Below are 19,666 nucleotides of genomic sequence, written 5' to 3' on the forward strand. Positions count from 1 at the left end.
CGACCTGAATCGGCTAAATTCCTGGATCATTTTTGAATGAGCCTGTGCTGTGTGGGTGTTTTACAAAAATTGAATTTGCGAGAAAAATTTATAAACTCATGGCACCTGTGAGCTTTATAACCTTAATGTTTTAATATCTTTGCAGTGTTTGATCTTTTCCAAAATCTTTCTTCTCCACACTCCTTCGATATATCAGCTTTCTCATTAGTGTGTGCTAACATATGATTTGCCAAAATTGAACTTAAACCAAATCACTTTTCACACACTGAGCTCTTTTTTCTGTGTTAATTATTGCCTTCTGGCAAATGTTAATTTTGCACAAATAGTATCCCAAATTTTTTGCATGGGAGCTCCTTCACGGCTAAGCGGTTACCGTACGCACCTTTGGTGTGGGAATCCTGGGTTCGATTCCCGGCGGTAGCTCGTGTTTTGGATACCACGCTTATAAGAAAGTCCACCTAGTCTCGCTGCATAACGGGACATTAAACTCAAAATCAACTTTTGCCATTGAAGAGAAATTTCACCTATATGTATTAACGTATGTATAAACAAATACAGTTTGACGAAATCTCTACTAACAGTCTTGGCGTGTATGAGGTTTTTTAACTGTGTATCAAGATATGTTTAGTCAAATTTGAACGTCGAAAAAATCTCCCACACCTTTGTGATAAGTAATGTTTTTCACAGGCATGTATCAACGTATGTTTAACCAACTTTGATCGTTCACTAAATTTATTTCGACTTTTCGCACATGCGAAATTTTCCACCCGAATGTGTTAACATGTGTGCAGCTCTATGTGAACGTCGAATAAATTTATTCCTACCCTCTTAGCATGTGTGAGGTTTTTCACCCTGTAGGTACTAACATGTGTGCAACTAAATTTGAACGCTGACAAAATTTGTTTCTACGCTCTTCCCATTTATGAGGTTATATGCATGTATGTTTTAACTTGTGTCTAGCATATGTGAATTTTTAACTTGTATGTATTAGCTTGTGCCTAGTTAAATGTGAACGATCAATAAATTTTTGACCACATTTGGATTAACATTTGTCTAGCTAAATATGAACGTTGACTAAACTTCTTACCACAGTCTTTGCTTGTGTGAGGTTTTTCACCTGTATGTATTAACATGTGTTTAGCTAAATTTGAACGTCGATTAAATTTCCACACACTCTTGGCATGTGTGAACTTTTCACCTGTATGGATTAACATGTGTCTAGCTAAATATGAATCTGGACAAACCTTCTTACCACAGTCTTTGCTTGTGTGAGGTTTTTCACCTGTATGGATTAACTTGTGTCTAGCTAAATCAGAACGGTAATTAAATTTCTTTTCACACTCTTGGCATGTGTGAGCTTTTTCATTTGTAAGTATTAATATGTGTCGAGCTAAAGTTGAACGCTGATGAAATTTGTGACACACTCTTTGCATGTGTGAGGTTTTGCACCTTTATGGATTAACATGTGTTTAGTTAAAGTTGAACGTTGTCTAAATTTCCCACCACACTCTTGGCATAAGTGAGGTTTTTCACCTGTATGGATTAACATGTGTCTAGCTAAATCAGAACGGTAATTAAATTTCTTTCCACACTCTTGGCATGTGTGAGGTTTTTCATTGGTATGTGTTAACATGTGCCTAGCTAAACTTAAACGCTGACGAAATTTGTGACCACACTCTTTGCATGTGTGAGGTTTTTCACCTGTATGTATTAACATGTGTCCAGCTAAATACGAACGTCGATTAAATTTCCTACCACACTCTTCGCATATGTGAGGTTTTACACCTGTATGGATTAACATGTGTGTAGCCAAATGTGAACGTTGACTAAATTTTTCGCCGCACTCTTGGCATATGTGAGGTTTTTCACCTGTATGGATTAACATGTGTCTAGCTAAAAGAGAACGGTAATTAAATTTCTTTCCACACTCTTGGCATGTGTGAGGTTTTTCATTGGTATGTGTTAACATGTGTCTAGCTAAAGTTGAACGCTGACTAAATTTAGGTCCATACTCTTTGCATGTGTGAGGTTTTTCATTTGTATGGATCCTGTAATAAATTCAGTAAAATAGGGAGTGGAAATCTAGGTACACTATATGGAACAACAAAGAAATAAAGAAGTTTCCATCAAAAATAGAACAACAAAAATATTGAATTTTTATCGTGAGGCTTTTTAAGGTAATCATAAGTTTTAGAATGGCGAAAGTGCTATACCTCATAACTCACCATAACCAAACTTTCAGGAGAGCAATAAATCTGTTCTGCTTTTACACTATCTTATTTGCGACACCAAGTTTTAAAAGTTAGTTTTTTCACGTTTTTCTTTACCGGGTTTTCGTTTACGATCTCTCACACGCACGTAGAATCAGATGTGGGAAATTGAATGCACCTAAAATCTAAAATTTCATAAAAAGTGGAGATACGATGTTTTGCACTTTCCCCCGATAAACTGATTTATAATACTATTGTAATATTACATAAAATCTTGTAGATATTAGGAGGAGAGAACTATTGAGGTGTTTTAGTATCATTTCTATTCTCCAAAGAAAAGCATGTCATTTAAATTGATATCTCAAATCATATCTACACTTATCTATCAGTTATCGGATTTAACTCAAATGCATACTACCACCTTACACCATGGAATGAATATCTGATTACTGGTGAAAATGGTGGTACGATCTCACTGACAGTACTTGTGTACTATATAAATAATTTTTGTGGTATATAATTTAGCAATTCCGAGAGATTTTTGCAATTACAACTACCAAAACTGTTCGTATTATGACAAAGAAAGAAAACAAGACTATAACCATTTTTAAAATTTTGTACAAAATACGTCATTTCAAGCAGTATGCTAATCTCTACTAGTGCTTCTAATATCATTTGAATGCTCTGAGATATTAAGTTTTAAACCGTTATACAATCTTTAAGTCTAATGATATACATCTAATGAAAAAAGCACTCTTCTTAAATAAGAACGTTTGAGAATGCTACGCCCTGTATATTAACAAAATGAAAGAAACATGGTATACATTTAATTATAAAAGAAAGGCAGCTTTACTTTTTAAAATAAGTTAGCTATTTTGTTCAGTACCTACCTTTACCTGAGTTTCTATCATATTGCTTTCATTCAAATTGGTATTATAAGGAGACAAGGAGGATCAAGAAATACACGACAAAAATTATCATCTCATGTGTGACTCTTGTCAAAGAAGGAAAATTAGCATAAGCTTATCGTTTAAAATAAACGATTGCATGCACAGGTGTATTGGAAAATGCTATATTTAAGAGGGAGAAGAGTAACATTCAACATAATATTTATCAGTACTTACAGTTGAGATACAAATCTTCTGCTATAATTTCAGGAAACATGTGAATACCTTGAAAGTATACTTTACACAGATGAGCACTCTGTCTCCCCATTTTGTTACTTTTTATTGTCTTTTTCGTTACTATCATTAGAATCAGTGTTCTATGAGTAAGAGAAAAACTTTAAATTGTACGCCAAAGCAGAGTATGTGACAAGTGGATTACGTTACGAAGGTGAAATTTACAATATACGAAGTTCGACAAGAAAGTAATAAGAAAATTGTTTCAGCTTCTGATGGCAACGCTGCAGTGTGAAACCGTCGCCAGAGAGTGGCCTTGGGCCTGCTCCAATAGCACAGCACGTGGAACGCACGAAATATTTTTTTATTTTGAAATTAGAAGTTAAAGAGTGCGATCGTATATTCGACCCCTGTCACAACAACGGAAACACGTAATATTGACCAGTGCTACGCAATCGCCTTCTGTATGAAACTTGGTGAGACTGCCTCGATAACGTACCGGAAGATTTAGCAGGCCTTTGGAAATATACTGTAGCCAATGGCAGAGGTATATTGTTGGTACAAAATGTTTGCGGAAGGCAGAACAGAAATCGAAGATGAACATCGTAGTGGGCGACTCACAACAATATGGATGGAAGAGAGCATAGAGAGAGAGGGAACTTCTCTGAGAGGATAGACGATTAACCGTGAAAGATTGAGGATAAACAACATAAATCGAGAAAATGTGCGTCTGATATTAACTGCTTCGTACAAGCTCCCTTACCCGGTTTGTAGTGGCGGTTCAAGTTTGGAGGGTTGCCAGCATCAGCTTAAAAAGACATTCTTCTTACGTTATTTTCGGGTCTCGTAATTAAAATCTTTACTGAAAACCAGTGGGCAAGTGTTATTGGCTTTAAGGAACGAAAACGGGAAATTCCCGTTGTTTCCTAAATACATAAAATTACCATATGATTTAAATTCGAGGGCAGATCGATAAACCACAAATTTTTTTCTCCCCAAGTATTCCAGCTGGAATGGAGAAATTGCATGACGAGAGAGTTTGAAATTTGTGCTACAGAGATTTCTTTGTTTTCCTATGTAGCTCTAGCGACACAAACTTGAACTACGAAAGAAATAAGGCGTCCTGTTACTTTCCCTCACATGTGAAGAGAAGCCAGTTATGATTAGATTTCAATGAATCAAAGGGCATACACCAAGAGAAAATTACTGTAACATGCGTACCGTATATGGGGACGATTATATGGACTGTTGCAATGTTTCCAGTTATTGTGCATTCCGCCAAGCTCCAGGCACCCGGTAACAGCTTCAACACCGCAGATTATCAGCGCCATCCAGCCAGCAATTCTAAGTGATCATCGTGTGCACGTGCGAACCTTATTGCAGAAATTCAACATTTACTATGCTGTAGTGTACGACCTTGCTCAGGACACATTGCAATTCCATAAAGTTGGAGCTCGCTAGGTGCTTAAGAACTTGACAGATAACCACGAAGTTCAGCGAATGATGACATGCTTGGATCACCTAACGCGTTATGCCATCTGTATGCAATCGTGAATGTCTTGGGCATACTATTAGACGCTCGAGACCAAGCACGTCTTTATGGAGTGGAAACATACTGGTTTCCAACACGACAAAAACTAAACGTAATTCAATTTGCGAGAAAAGTGCTTGTGACAGTGTTCTGGGACGTTTGTTGTTTTTTGGGGGGATTTGTTAAACACTGGACAACTGTAAATGCTGCAGCGTATATTAAAACTTTGGTTAATGTTGCGTCGTGCCCTGCGTGACAAAGGCCGCTACAATAATGGTGACAACGTCAAACTTCATCATTACTGCCAGTCCACAAGTCTCTTTCGTCTCTCACTTTCATATCTCTATGTTCTCATGAAGAAATTCCTCACCGGTCAAAATTTTGCGACAGATACGGAAGTGAAAACAGCAGTCCGCACATTCCTATGCTCCACCATAAAAGACTTTCATGAACAGGGCATCCTGAAACCGTACCACGCTCATAGAAATGTGTGGAGAAAGTTGGTGACTGTAGAAAAGTGGATCAAATAAGTAACTTTTTTTGTGCTTTGTTTGGTTTTGGTATATTAAATTTTTTTAAAATTATTACACGCTATTTGTTACAATTTTCGTTTTACGTCGATAAAAGTTGAAACTGGAAAATGGTAATTTTAAACACCTATGGTTTGAATAGAGCTTCAACGCAAAGTAACGTTTTCTCGACCAGCAAACTCGAGTCGAAGAACACATCCATATTTCTTAGCGTTTTTTCTCTACGGAAATCAGTATTTAAACCGCAATGGTAAATCTAAGACTTTCGTTTCTCGTATAGTGCTGTAAATAGTCACGTTGAACCGTTTGAAGAAAATACTTCTCCCTATTTATTAGTGTTTGTTGTGTGGCGATAAATGTTGAAACCACATCTCGTTATTTCTAATCACTTCTTGTTTGAATAGAATCTCAACGCAGGAATTGAAGATGTTCTTTAAATGCCAAATGGATTGCAAGAAACTGCAAGTTAAGAGCTTTTAGCGCTTTTGCTGTAAGAAAATCAGTTTTGAAATTGCACGTAATTGTAAATGTGATCAACTTCCCATTTTAAAATTCTTGAAGTTTTATGTTCGACGTTTCCACCGGCTAGGCTAAAGGAGACAGTGATGATAAGAAATGAAAGAAATTGTGGAATGATAGTAGCGGGATGGGGGGATAAGCCCGACATAACCCACGCACACGGTGTTTGTCCAACACAAAGTTCACTTGGCAGCACTTGCGTTCGAAACAAGGACCCATGCACCAGAAGTGAACGCTCTACTACTGAGCCAGTGCTGCCTCACTTTAAGAATGTTGAGGATAGTCATCATACATTGTGTTGCGAAGCTGAATCCTCTGCACAAAAGTGTTTCTCGTTATATATGTTGCAATTAAACGCCGAATTGTTTTCATAAACCCGCCTTACCCTACCTGCTACCGTTTTCGTTTTGATACGAAAATGAAATGTTAAGTGTTATGTTACACGCTTATGCCGACCAGGCTAAACGGGACAGGGATTATGAGAAATGAATGAAATATTGAAACGAAGAAAATAGAAGAACCCCAAGGAAACCTACTTACAGTGTTTTTCTACTATAAAGTCCGATTGGCGCGAGCTGGGATCGCAGCACTCTCCCGATATATCAGAGGTGAATGTTCAACCATTGACCCGTTTTCATTCAAAATTAAATTAAATGAATTCTTTAGTTTCACGTCTCACGGAAATGTCGGCTAGTGTAAAGGACAAAGGAATGATGACAAAGGAATGAAATATTGAAATGAACAAAAAAGAACCAAGAAAAATCCACATACACACACTTGTCTGTTTTTGTTCAGAAGCTATAATGTTGAAACTGGAAATGGTCATTTAAAAAACTAGTGGTCGGAATAAAGGCTTAACGGAGAAGATGGAACCTACATTTGGGAACTGAACCGATTGTAACAAAGCATATCTCGATATCCCTTACCGTCTTTTGTAGATAGAGGTCAGTATAGAAACGAATCATATTATTAAATTTCAAACACTTCCGAATTTGCTAGATTGTTGCGCGTTTAATATGTCCTCTTTAGACCTTCTATTGACTGTAAAAAAAAACGTTTGTCAATATTTGTTATCGTTCCCGTTCTATGGTGACAAATATTTAAACCGAAACGCATCATTCTCGGTTTCAATCGCTCCGGTTTGAATAGGAGTTAGCAGAGAATGTGAAAGCTGAAGTAATAGTTAATTTGAACAACATCCGGATTTGACAGAGTTATAGACAGTCATGATACGTATGTTATACATAAGTACTGAATCGTTTACAAACAATCGCTTCTCGTTGTGTATTACACGTACCTTCTATGGCAATAAAGGCTAAAATCAAAATGACTAAACTGAATAAAGTTCGGTTTGAAAACAGGGTTAACGGATGAAATGAGACATATTATTAAGACACTGAAATACTTATAATAAAATCAGTTTGAAAGCATTGACCGTTTATCTTGTACGAGAATCAGTCATGAACCGGACGTCATAGTAAATTTGAACTACTTTCCGTTTCGGGAGAACCAAGCGAAACAGCGCAAGTAGTAAAGCGTTGCCTTCGCATTCGGTAGATCTTGAGATCCATTCTCGTTGCCGACCATCCTGACTGGGGTTTTCCAGTCTCCCTCAATCCTACTAGCCAAATATCAGGATAGTACCAACTAAAGAGGCCCTGGGCCACATCTTCCCTATTCCTTTTGATTTTTATTGTTGTTGTTAGGTATCCACTATAAAATGGCCTCTGAGCTGTATTTGGTGATTGTTAAATAAATAAATAAATAATTTGAATAGCCTTGAATGTTGTGCTAAGACGATGAATCGTGCACGAACATCCGCTTCTCGATATATTAAAATTTTCTTTTAAACTTAAATATATTAAATATATGCACGTAACAGCTTAAAAGTCACAAAAGCTGCTTCGGTTTTATGGACATTATGTAACATAACTTACCAAAAAGACTTTTGTATACAGTTCAAAAAATTAGAGGTGGTATTATGTCACATTCGAAACCAGAAGAAACAATTTTCGAATTTCAGATTCGAAAACTTTTTAAGAAATGAAAAAAAAGCCCTTGATTTTACAATATATTTTCTACTAAGGCATACAAGAAACATTTCTAAAAATGCAGTGTGTGATTGATTCACTGCTAAGAGATTACAAAAATATTTATTTATTTCACTCGTATAATAAAAGTAAAATAAGGCGGAAAGTACATATAGTTACAAGCTGCAGTGGCTAGAATAATTTGCATAATGTCAAAAGACTTTTCAAATGAAAAAGATAAAAAAAAATGGTTGTTTTGTATCTAGGGTCATTCTCACGTACAAAATCTAGAAAACCAAAAACACATAATTTATTTTATTCATCTAGTAAGAAAAACTGGCTTCAGGTTCCATTTTCTGGAGATAGAAGCCAAAAAAAAAAAAAAATGCAATACAGAAGATGGTTGAAAGCTAAAAATATACTTGAAATAGAGCGATCGGGAAATTTTTCGTGACATGTACTAGAGATACTTTTAGTTTCCTAAATTCCCAAAAATAATATCAATTTACGTCACTCACCGAAAAAATGACAGGATCTCAATTTGAACCATCCGCAGTTACAAGCCGAAAAGAAGCACTTTAGATGCCCAACACTGCAACAAGAATATATACTACGATCCAGAATTTTCTCATAGCTTGCCAGTAGAGTTAGCATGATGTCAAATATATATTTCGACGGTAGGTTCCAATAAGGTGCAAACAAGATATTCTAATCCCGAATGTGTTTGAAATAGCACGAACTAAACTCTTTTCGTAACTTGTAGCTAAGTACATTCTTACATTTTTCTCAATTCCGGAAAGATAAAGCTCGAAATTTAATGCACTCATCTCATAAAAATTACAAGATAAAAAATTATACATTTCGCACTTTCAAGTTGAATTGTTCCGATTGAAAACTACAAGTCCAGATAACGTTACGAAAAAGTTACCAGTCATTCTATTTGAAATGTTATCGAACTTCGAATTTATAATGGTAGTTTTTCTGTTTCTCAACGCAAAGGATATAATTTGAAATTTTCTTATACCCATTACCTGAGTGAAAAAAAAAAAAATATTTTTTTATATTTTTATGCAATCTACTGTAAAAATGTCATCAGATACCAGTAACGAAAATCTTTTCTTCTTCTATTTTCCATTTATTCTAAATTTTGACCTGTTATTTACGCCAATATGGGAAACTATCATGGAAGTGTTTCGTTTTAAATAATCATAATGAAACTTCAATAATGAAATAAATTGAGTTTTCTTTTCAGAACTTAGAAAAGTGTAAGAATACATAAGAATGAGGCATGAAAAAATTACCAATAGTTCTATTAATACACGCCTTGAATGTTGAACGATTAATGGTGTATTTCTCTTTTATTATAGGGTACAATTTAAAATCACGTCAATTTTGTTAGAACAATCTAATGGGTTAATATCTTTTCTAGAATCTATAGGAGTGTAAATATCGACCTAGATATGTCACGAACTATTTCCTAGCTTTTCCTCCTTGAAACGGGTTTCGAAACATTACGGATCATTGGCGTCATGCTCAATATTAAAGAGGGAGAGTATTTCTGAGTATTTGTTTTCCATATCAGTAAATAAATTGCATGCTGTAGTTTCGTCAAATACTCAACGAGTATGATTATCAATATACATTTTGCAATTATATTTCTTGTGTGCTTTGCTCAAAAAGACTAATTTAAAATAAAGATTTTTTAAGCCACTTGGTTAGCTAAAAATTATTATTGTTAACGGTCTTAACTTCTATTTTATCATTTCCAATTGAAACACCAGCAGTTGCATAAAAATAATTTTTAAAAATACTGACGAAAATAAATACAGAAGAGTAATACTTTTGCGTTATCCGTGCCTCATCCGGTAAAATTACAATTCACTATTAATAATAACAATAATAAATATTATTATATTTATTATTATTATAAATGAGCAAAATGAATATCAATAAGCAAATTGAGATTGTTCTTGACTTCCTTTCGGCTTAGTTACCGAATCTATCACCGATTAGTTTAGTGACCTCCAAGACAATGGATTCGATACTGACAGCAGCCCTTTTCGATTGTTATTATATCTTCCCCCATTCCATACCCTAGGGGGTCTCTCACCTAGATAGTATTTTTCTCCTGATTTGTAGTTACATGTGTATTTGAACTCATTGATTGAAATCAGGTATGAAACGAGTTCCATGTTTGACACGTGATTGATTTGTTTATATATATATATATAAGTGGGAGTGTGTGTAAAGTTTGAACCAATCCTATTTCGTTGATGTTTCATTCTCTCCAGTTAAAGTTTACAACCAAACGTTTATATAAAGGCTACAATTTCTTCCAAACTATGATGTTCTTGATACAACTACTTTAAACTATCGAACTCTACTCTGTCAATTTCCACACCAGAGGAATCAACAGCAAGCATTTATTTTTTACAGATTTACCGTAAAATTCACAGAATTATAAACTATATATAAAATATTCGGGCAAGCTTTTACTTTGACCGGACAGTGCAACCGATTTCTCTTACCCGGTTCCCGGTGCAGTTGAGGAATTACATTCCAGTCGCTCCAACCGATCGTGACGTAACGCCGTGTGGTATTATCATGGTGGCAAAAGGTGCAATGAAATTACTCCTGCGTGGCTTCTAACTCCCTTCGAACGCTCAGCTGATTCGTACGTAAGTAGGTAACTTTTTCGTTAACCATTTAGGTACCATTGTTCCCTTTTGGAAGCAGGAAATTTTCAGTGTTCTAGCGTTGTATATTTTCTATAGTTCTGGCCCAACATTGAGTGGTATTATAAATGAAAGAATTGTTAATTGCTTTATTTGCCTTAATTTCACAAAAATGTATAATAAATAATTTCTTTCGATTTTTTTACAATTGATGTTTTCCTGCTTTTTACAAGAGGTAGTATTACTGCGTGCTTACGACGTAATATAGAAGTTGGCAAGACTTTCTGTGGACAGCTGAGAGTTTAATGTTTGTTATTAGGGTGAGAACGTGCGTCTGAGACCATCGTTTCTTATTGCGCAAATGAAATATTTAATGTTCCCATTTGGGAACATTGGTACGCAGCGAGTTAGTTTGAATATTTGTCTGAAATCGCGAAATGGCAAGGCAATTTTTTACGCTGGATGAAATAGTAGGCACGTTGGACACTTTGTGTGTTTCTGATCATGAGGAAACGGATGTTTACATTCTCCCTCCAGATTGAACAGATGACATTTCAAACGAGGAGCACATAAATGAAGACGAATTAGTTCCTGTTATGCGTAAGGACGTATGTGGTGAGTTGATAGAGGCAGTGAATAATGACATCTATGATGCAAATGAGCTCGAAAATATACCATAAACTTGATCATCTAAAAAAGGAAGAGAAACAGTGTGTGCCTAAGTGCAAAAATGTTGCGAAAATTAGCCTCAATCCCATTTCTTGTTCACCAGAAAAACTTGGGTTTCTCATCCTCATCTTGACGGTAGTTCTCCGATAGATAATTTCTCCAAGATCTTGCCTCCATCATATACTGAGCACCTCGTTCTAATGTATAATTTGTACGCACAGCAGAAGTGAGCTCCACACATAAAAGTAGCATATGAACAGTTACTACAATTTTTTGGTTTACTACTTCTCAGTGGGTATCATATTCTCCTTCTGAGAAGTCCTATTGGAGTACAGCAGACGACCTGTGTATACCGAATGTGTCATCCGTAAAGCCAAGAGCCCGTTTCGAACAAAAAATATTACCATATTGTCGACAATTCTAACTTACCAAGAGGTGAAAAATTTGGGAAAATAAGACCTATATACGATGAGCTACAGAAGAACTTTGATATCTTTGACAGTAGTTTGATATCTTTCACCAATCTCTGAGCATTGATGAAAGCATGGTTCCGTACTATGGGCATCACATATGCAAACTTTTTATTAGTAGAAAAAAAATTCGTTTTGGTTACGAAATATGGATTTTATGTTCTTCTGACGGCTATCCATATGCAATGGACCACTATGGTGTAAAAGACAATAGTACTGATAACGTTACTGAGGATATCCCATTAGGAACGAGTTATTCGTACTTTCACATCATAGAAAATAATGCACAGCACGAAGTCTTTTTTTTTAAATTTCTTTACATCTTGTGATGTTGTTTTAGAATTAGAAGGAAAAGGCAATTGAGCAAAAAAAAAAAAAAGTAAGAGATAATCGTGTTCAACAGTGTCCTCTGACTCCACAGAAAAACTTGCTAAGGACGAAAAAGGAAAGTTTGACGTCAAAAGTGATGGTAATGTGTGCTTTGTAAGGTGAAATTAGAGTCCGCTTGTAACTGTTGGTTCAAACTGTTTTACAAACTTGCCAGTAGAATCAGTGAGGAGATACTCTCGTGTACATAAAATAAAGGTTCCAATTAAAAAATGAAATCTTTGAGTTTCACAATTATGCCAGTTAGACTAAGGGAGACGGTGATGATGAGTAATGAATGAAATGGTGGGATCGAACCCGGGACCCCAAGCACCAGAGGTGAACGGCCCAAGGTTCTAATTAGTCGACTACTCGTTATTCAAAAGTACAATGAAGGAATGGGAGGAGTTGACGTTATGGATCGTCTTGCGTCATACAGACCCAAACTCAGATCCAAGAAACGGTGGTGGAATCTTTTCAATAATGCGCTCAATTTAGCAGTTGAATCTTCTTGGAAATTGCATTGCGAATTTAACAAGAACAATGAACTCACATATCTAGTTTTTGAGAGAAGTTACCATGTGTCTTCTTCGCATTGGAAACATGACATCAATTAGGCCAGGTCCAAGATCGTATATCCCTATCGAAGCTCGAAACTCTGACACGCATTACATTGTAGATGCATCACAAGAACGATGAGTATTGTGAAAATCTTGTACAAGAAAAATGTGTTTTCTGTGTCAAGAGAGGTTACACCAGAAGTGTTCTCCAAAGTACCATGGATTGTAAGCATCTTTTCAAACACCTGAAAAAAGTCTGTTAGCTTATGCTCAGCAAAATTCATGACTAGTATCGAATTTGAAACATGTTTTTGCTCTTATAAGTTTTTCAATTTCCTAAAGAGTACTAGTTATATATTTTATAAAAATACTAATAAATATAGGTACATATACTAAGAGTAATTGAATTGTAAGAATAGTAAATATATATCTAAAATAAAAGCTCGTAGGCATTCAAGTGTACTCATACGTAAAAACGTCGAGCCCTCCAATATATATTTACCCTCATATCTACCACAAATGTAACAAGGGAAGAAATGTTGGACAGATTTGAATTTGCTCCGTGTATAAAAAATGTCCTATTTTACTTCTAAGTATTAATATATGTAATGTGTAGGGAAGATATGCAATTCGTATATATATATATATATATATATATATATATATATATATGCGTGACTTTGTGTAATGATGTCATAGAAACGTGGACTGTATGAAATTCATTAATGTAATTATTTAATTAAATAAGTAGAGAAAGTGTTGTGAAAGTAAAACTAAGACGTTAATTCTGCAAACGCGAGGTCCAATGTACAAAACGGTTAGTGAATTTGCGTGTGAAAAGTATATACCACGTGAAAGCTCCAAAGGCACAAACAGTTTCAAGAACTGACTGAGACGGAAACAGTTCCAGGAAGTGACTGAACCCATAAGAACCGATTGAAGTCACTGCCCGAGCCAAAGTAAAATCTTGACCCAATTCGAAATAATATTTTAATAGACTAGTACATAGATATCGTAAATATCTTGTGTTCTTACTTCTAAGATACCTACCTCCATAAAAATAAATTAATCAAGATCCAACCTGTTATGCGCGGATTCACACACAAAGAAGCTATTAACCATTGTAAATGAAATGAAGTATAAATGTAATTGTCGCGGTACTAGAGAAATATCCGAGACTTAAAGGATCAAGATAATTGCAAAATTTACGCTAGTAGTGTATTATATTGGAACACAAATATGTGAGCAATGACAACATATTGGAATGTTTCATATAACATCTTTACTAGCGTACAAATACACAATTCATCATGAAAAATAATACACTTTATGCCATATAGAGTGTTTTGTCCTATGCTTGTTTACATGTATATTGACCTTTTGTGACGCGCCTGTTCCCTACGCAACACTTCGCTCCTTCTCCGGCCAACATGCTGCAGTCCTGCCCTGACTTAGGCCTACACAGCGTTACTTCTTTCTAGTGGCAAGCCAGCACAATTTGATTCGTGTCTTTTACATAATAATTCTTGGTGTACACGTACACTAAAGTGCTGATGTGAAACTATATAGGTAAGTGCAACTCCGTCCCCCAAAAATGATTTTGAAAATAAAAACAGCCGACTTTCAGCAAATGAAGTAAAATATGCAATGAATTTATGTATAGGTTTTTCAATAAATATCTACCTTTTTTTAGGACTTATGTTTTATTAATGACTTTAGAAGACCTTCGGATAAGTGGCGTATTCGAGATAACTTGGGGATAAAGTTACAAACATCTATACGTTTGGTCCGGTATAAAAAAAAAAATCACGGTAGTATTTCGGAAATTTTCTGATCCCATTCAGCCACGGAGGTTTCTTCTTAAACAAGCCTCTATATATGGAACACTATCGCAAAGTACCCATATCAAAAATATCTACAAGAATTGGTTTCAAATGTGTATTCAATTTTAGGTAATGATTCCTTCATTAAGATGGGTGCACTCAATTGTGCTTCTGGGTACAACTAGTCTATGTGTGCTGCGCCACTTCCAAACTGTTGATTATTAATTTACGTTACACGTAAATCTACCTCCCGTAACTATTTCTCGAAAAGTATTCCATACAAGTATAAAATTTCGTACCCATGTAACTGTATTATCAATCTGAACCAGTTATTGTATATAAAATTTAACATTACCTTTCTGTCCCAACTGAATTTGAACTACTTGTAGTTAATTGTTTGTTGTCATCACCGTATGAAGCGCAAGTCTCTTCAACCTCTACTTTTCTTAGTGTTTCTATATTATTTTCAAAGGCAGGGTTTTTTACTGCAAATTCAGATTTCATCATACCAATGTTTAATTTGACATCCGAAGAATACATAGCTACATCTTTCTCTCTTGGTTGCTCCCCTTCGGTTGAAGATAATATTAATTCTTTGCTGTCAGTTATCATTTCGTACGTCCATCCTTTCCCTTCGAGTGGATCTTCCTGAGGAAAACCATAATCAATTTCTTCTTTGTACAAAAATTCCAACTTAACAGATGCTTCACCAGCCATTATGGCTACAAATTTAATACGAACTTGCAACTATGCTTGATACTTCCATTTTATTTTATGGTGCATGTGTTAATGAAATGGCTTACAAGAACGTTCATAGAAGCAATTTTATACTTGCAATCAAACATGCAATCACATCTTTATAAATTACAATATAATTACTCCAGTGCTGCCAGGTCCCTAAGTCGAGAAGTCACTACTGGGCCGCCAAAATTCCGCCACGTTCCGCTACCCTTACTGAAATTCCGCTATTTTTCACTGTATTATAAAATTAAACATAAATGGTAAAAAAAAAAAAAAAAAAGAACGCTGTTAACAAAAGTGCAAAATATTTCACAAATTAATAATAGGACTAAATTCTAAACGGAAAACCTTGATTTAGTACTTCATTAAATTTCATGAATTAAAAAAAGAACTTCAGTCTTATTTCAGTTAATAAAGTAAAAGTCACGGTCAATACGTATCGTTCTTTTATTATAACTTTGTTTATTAACATATTAAGGAGACGCGATAGCTCAGTGGTGGATCGTTCAGCTCGGTCCCTAGTTCGATCTCAGCTCGTGCCGTGTGGCCCTTGAGGTGGACAAACACCGTGCTTGTGGGTATTCTGGGGCTCTCCCGTTTTTTTCCACCTTCTTCATTCCACCATTTCACTAATTTCTCATAATCACCGTCTCCTTTAGCCTAACTGGCATAATCGAGGGACGTAAAACTCAAAGATTTCATTTCATTTTATACTAACATACTAACATTATGTAACATCAGTTGCAATTGTAAACATCTTTTTCTTCTAAAAAATAGAAGAAATGAAAGAAAAGGGACACATGTGTTTTATTCTTATTGCGTACAATAACTTCTAAATTTTAATGTAAGAATAATTACAATAATGTCACATGACATAAATTAAACAAAGATGAGCGTGCAAATAATGTCGATACATGTATCAAATATAAAATTTATAAAATGTTTCATTACAATTATTTTAAAAAAAGAAGTTTTTCGATTAATCCTACTTTGTTTTTAATTTCTCTCCCCAAGAAACTACTATAAAATACTATTTAACATCATAAAAAATTCTATACTTTTGTCTCAATAGTACTTATACCTTACAACAAGTGAACCCTCTTTCCCGAAAACAATACTCTCATTAAGGCTGGACCAGCATTAAATGCAGAAGATAGATTTGGCCTTATGCAAAGTCGTTTTGACGTGTGATTAGCGTCATAATAAAGGCCTGATTATTGCAGGAAATATGTTAGACGATCTCTTTAGTATGGCGCTAATCAAGCGTCAGAACAACTCTGCATAAAGCCCAAATTGATTAAATTTTGTCACATGTTTTCTAACCTAATATAAATGTTTTGTAATAACCTAATTTCTTAACTTCTTTCAAGCTATGGCGGAAAATGCGAAGTTTTAAGATAGGTTGTCAAAAGTAGCTACATTTTCCATATATTTCGTCCGTCGCCAATTTGTCGCCAGGGCAACCAAAAGTCCCTACGTTTAGCGGAATTCTGCTACGCTTGGCAACACTGAATTACTCTTTTAAAACAACACTTTTGAAGAGTAATAAATAAGACACAGTTCTGACCAGAGCAGAATGAAATTTATTAAAAACTATACTTACAATGTGTTACAGTTTCAAGGACCTAACGTCCTTTTCATCAGACACAAACACTGAGAAAAGACAGGTGACAGCAGATCTTATATACATGAGAAAGTGAAAGGCCACGCCCTTTTCTTCTCTCTCATTGGTCGGAGGGAACCAATGAGGATAAAGGCAATTTCGCGCCAACAGAAAAACATAATGAGACATATATATGTAGGGTAACTTCGGCAAATAACGCCACCAATTCAACATATTGTTCTGGTGTTCAAGTGCTCTTATATCTAGAGCTGTGCACATTACATGGAAGATGGAGTGAACCCTCCGCTATAATGAAATGATAAAACAAAGATCCTACACATACAATGTCGACCACAATGCACTGAGAATCGGAGTGAGTATGAGATGGCGTTATTACCAGACGAGTCGGCAAATAACGCCACTTGCTTTACAACAACAGAAAGGTGTTGGAATCGTAATGAAATACATTTTGAACACAACTAAATAATGTTCTTGTCAATGTGCTACCTGCTTTGCTGGTACACAAAACTCATAGTCATCGTACATGTTAAACGGTAACTCTTGTGATGGTTACGAACCTCTTAACATAACAGCTGCAGTCATATGGAGCACTACTCGTCGGAGGCAGACAACAATGCACAACCAGCGTCACAAAATGTTCAGAAGCCATATTTAACAATGCTGTCAGAATCACATAAGTCGTGAAACCATAATCTTGCATTCAATACATTGAATCCACGTTTTAAGAACCCTGAGATCGTAGTAATATCCTCCAAAGTTTCCACGGAGCATATTTCCATCCTTTGTCTTTCCGGAGGATGCTTGTTTCTTCGTGCCGGAAGAAGTTAGAGGCAGCTCTTGCGAATAGTTCTAGTGTTACCAATACTCCTCTGGCAGTAAGAGAAATCCCCCTGGGATGAGATTTGTTCTTAGTTATTTTAGCTGTAGGTAGAAGCTCGTGGATGGAGAAGGCACTCGGTAGTGTTGAAGGAGAGATGGAGGCTGGTCATGTGTTTGGAGGTTTGGTAGAGGTTGCTGTTGCTCTGAGACATCATTTGGAGAAAAAGCGACATTTTTGTTAAAAGGATGCCCTGTAACGCTGAAGCCCAAAATTGTGGTCTGAGGTGTTGCTGTACCGAATCATGGCTGTGAAAACAGTTTTGGAAACTGTAGCTTCCCAAGTGTTATTCCGGGATGCGTTCGTCGATAACTGTCAACTGTTTCAGAGCAGTTACAGTTTTAACGAATTTGAAGAAGCTTTTGTAGAGTGGTTCAAGTTCATGGGTGCAATGTGCAGGCAAGCACAGCAGTTTAATATACATGGTCTCAGCAGCATTTAAAATAGTAATATTAAGATCATTGCGATGGCAGTCTACAATAAGCAGCGCTCGGCCAGGGATCCGATGTCTGTTGAAATGTTCCAGAAATGTACGGAATTCTCCCTTTGTAACACAGCCTTTAGGTGTCATTGCATAAGTGTTATCTGGAGGAAGATCATCACTAAACTATTTTTTTAATACTTTATCTTGTATAACACCATCGAAGGGATCTAATTTGAACCTGATACATTAGTGCACGCACTAACACTCACAGTTTCACCTTTTTCGCCATGTGTGGCATTAAATACTCGCTTGCTCCCTTTATGTGCCAATATTGTTAGGCTACTGTTGTATGTTAGTTATAGTCCTGCATTTAATCTGCATTGCAAATAAGTTCAGGATTGTCACAAAAGATTCACAGCATCAAGTGTATTTCCCAATATCGTATACAATTCGTTCACGTAGTTCTTTTGAAACGCATTAGATTACCATAGCTCAAATTCTCCGCCTTTCTGCACACGATATTCGAGTGTCTTGCCATGAAAGCATAAAACTAGACTTTCCCGGATCTACAACTACGACAAAGAAATGCAAACTTTTAACACTAGTATTAGTTTCGATTAGCGATTAGATGAAGAGGCGTTATTTCCCGACGCGATAGTGGCGTTATTTCCAGAAACAATAGACTTTGTTTTGGTCATTATTTCTATATAAGAATAGTGGTCCTGCATATTTTATCTATATCATAATATTATGCAAGTACGGAACTATCAACGCATACCTTTAGTAATAGTAAATCTCACTTTTACCCAAACAATTCGCCTACCTCGTTTCACATACTAAAAATTTGCGAGCTGTTTCCTCTGCTCCGCGGCTGTCACGTCAACATTTGTTCACCGGTTTCTCTTTACTGACGTCTGGCTTGCCTCTAGTCTTTATGCTTACAAAGACAATAGGCATCACTGTTTATCACACACTCATAAGCGGTCACCTTACGAACCACGCGTTTATGCTAGCATAGTGGAAACCTTTAAATGGCGTTATTACACAACGGGCGTTATTTTCCGAAGTTATCCTATATATATATATATATATATATATATATATATATATATGTGTGTGTGTGTGTGTGTGTGTGTGTGCGTGTGTGTGTGTGTGTTTTCATCTTTGTTGTTCATGATTTTACTCTTTTACAGTGAAAATGTAAGAATCTACTACCTCAAACAACTAGGGTGCATTAATAGAATTAATTTCTAATATAAGTAGTTATATAATCACTGCGTTTAAAACAAGTGTGGCTTGTTGATTTAAGTGGAAACAGAGAAATACACTTTTACAGGTAAAGAAAATAACTCATAGGTTCATGCCTCTACTTAAAAGAGGATCTTTCTATTCTTGTGGACAGCAGTAAACTTATCAACAACTTCAACAAGATCTAAGGATTTAAATTAATCAAAAAATCAACTTTGGGTTTCTCTCGTCTTCGTAAAACTTAATTG

The 19,666-nt window shown here is 35.7% G+C and overlaps 1 protein-coding gene across 2 annotated transcripts; it reads right to left on the minus strand.

Moving 5' to 3' along the window:
- Positions 1-448: 448 nt before the first annotated feature.
- LOC145681243 (uncharacterized) lies at positions 449-15,389 on the minus strand. Of its 2 annotated transcripts, XM_081752799.1 has the most exons (3): positions 14,860-15,389; positions 8,460-8,533; positions 449-2,048 (listed from the first exon to the last, which is right to left on the minus strand). In XM_081752799.1, the coding sequence occupies exons 1-3, from the start codon at positions 15,219-15,221 to the stop codon at positions 1,978-1,980; spliced, it is 507 nt and encodes a 168-aa protein (XP_081608925.1). In that variant the 5' UTR covers positions 15,222-15,389; the 3' UTR covers positions 449-1,977. The 2 variants fall into 2 exon arrangements, with proteins under 2 accessions (XP_081608925.1, XP_081608924.1); XM_081752798.1 differs by lacking the exon at positions 8,460-8,533.
- Between the last annotated feature and the right edge of the window lie 4,277 nt (positions 15,390-19,666).

The sequence above is a fragment of the Thermobia domestica genome, chromosome 3, assembly GCF_964235325.1.
Source record: "Thermobia domestica chromosome 3, izTheDome1.hap1.1, whole genome shotgun sequence".
Lineage (NCBI taxonomy): Eukaryota > Metazoa > Arthropoda > Insecta > Zygentoma > Lepismatidae > Thermobia > Thermobia domestica.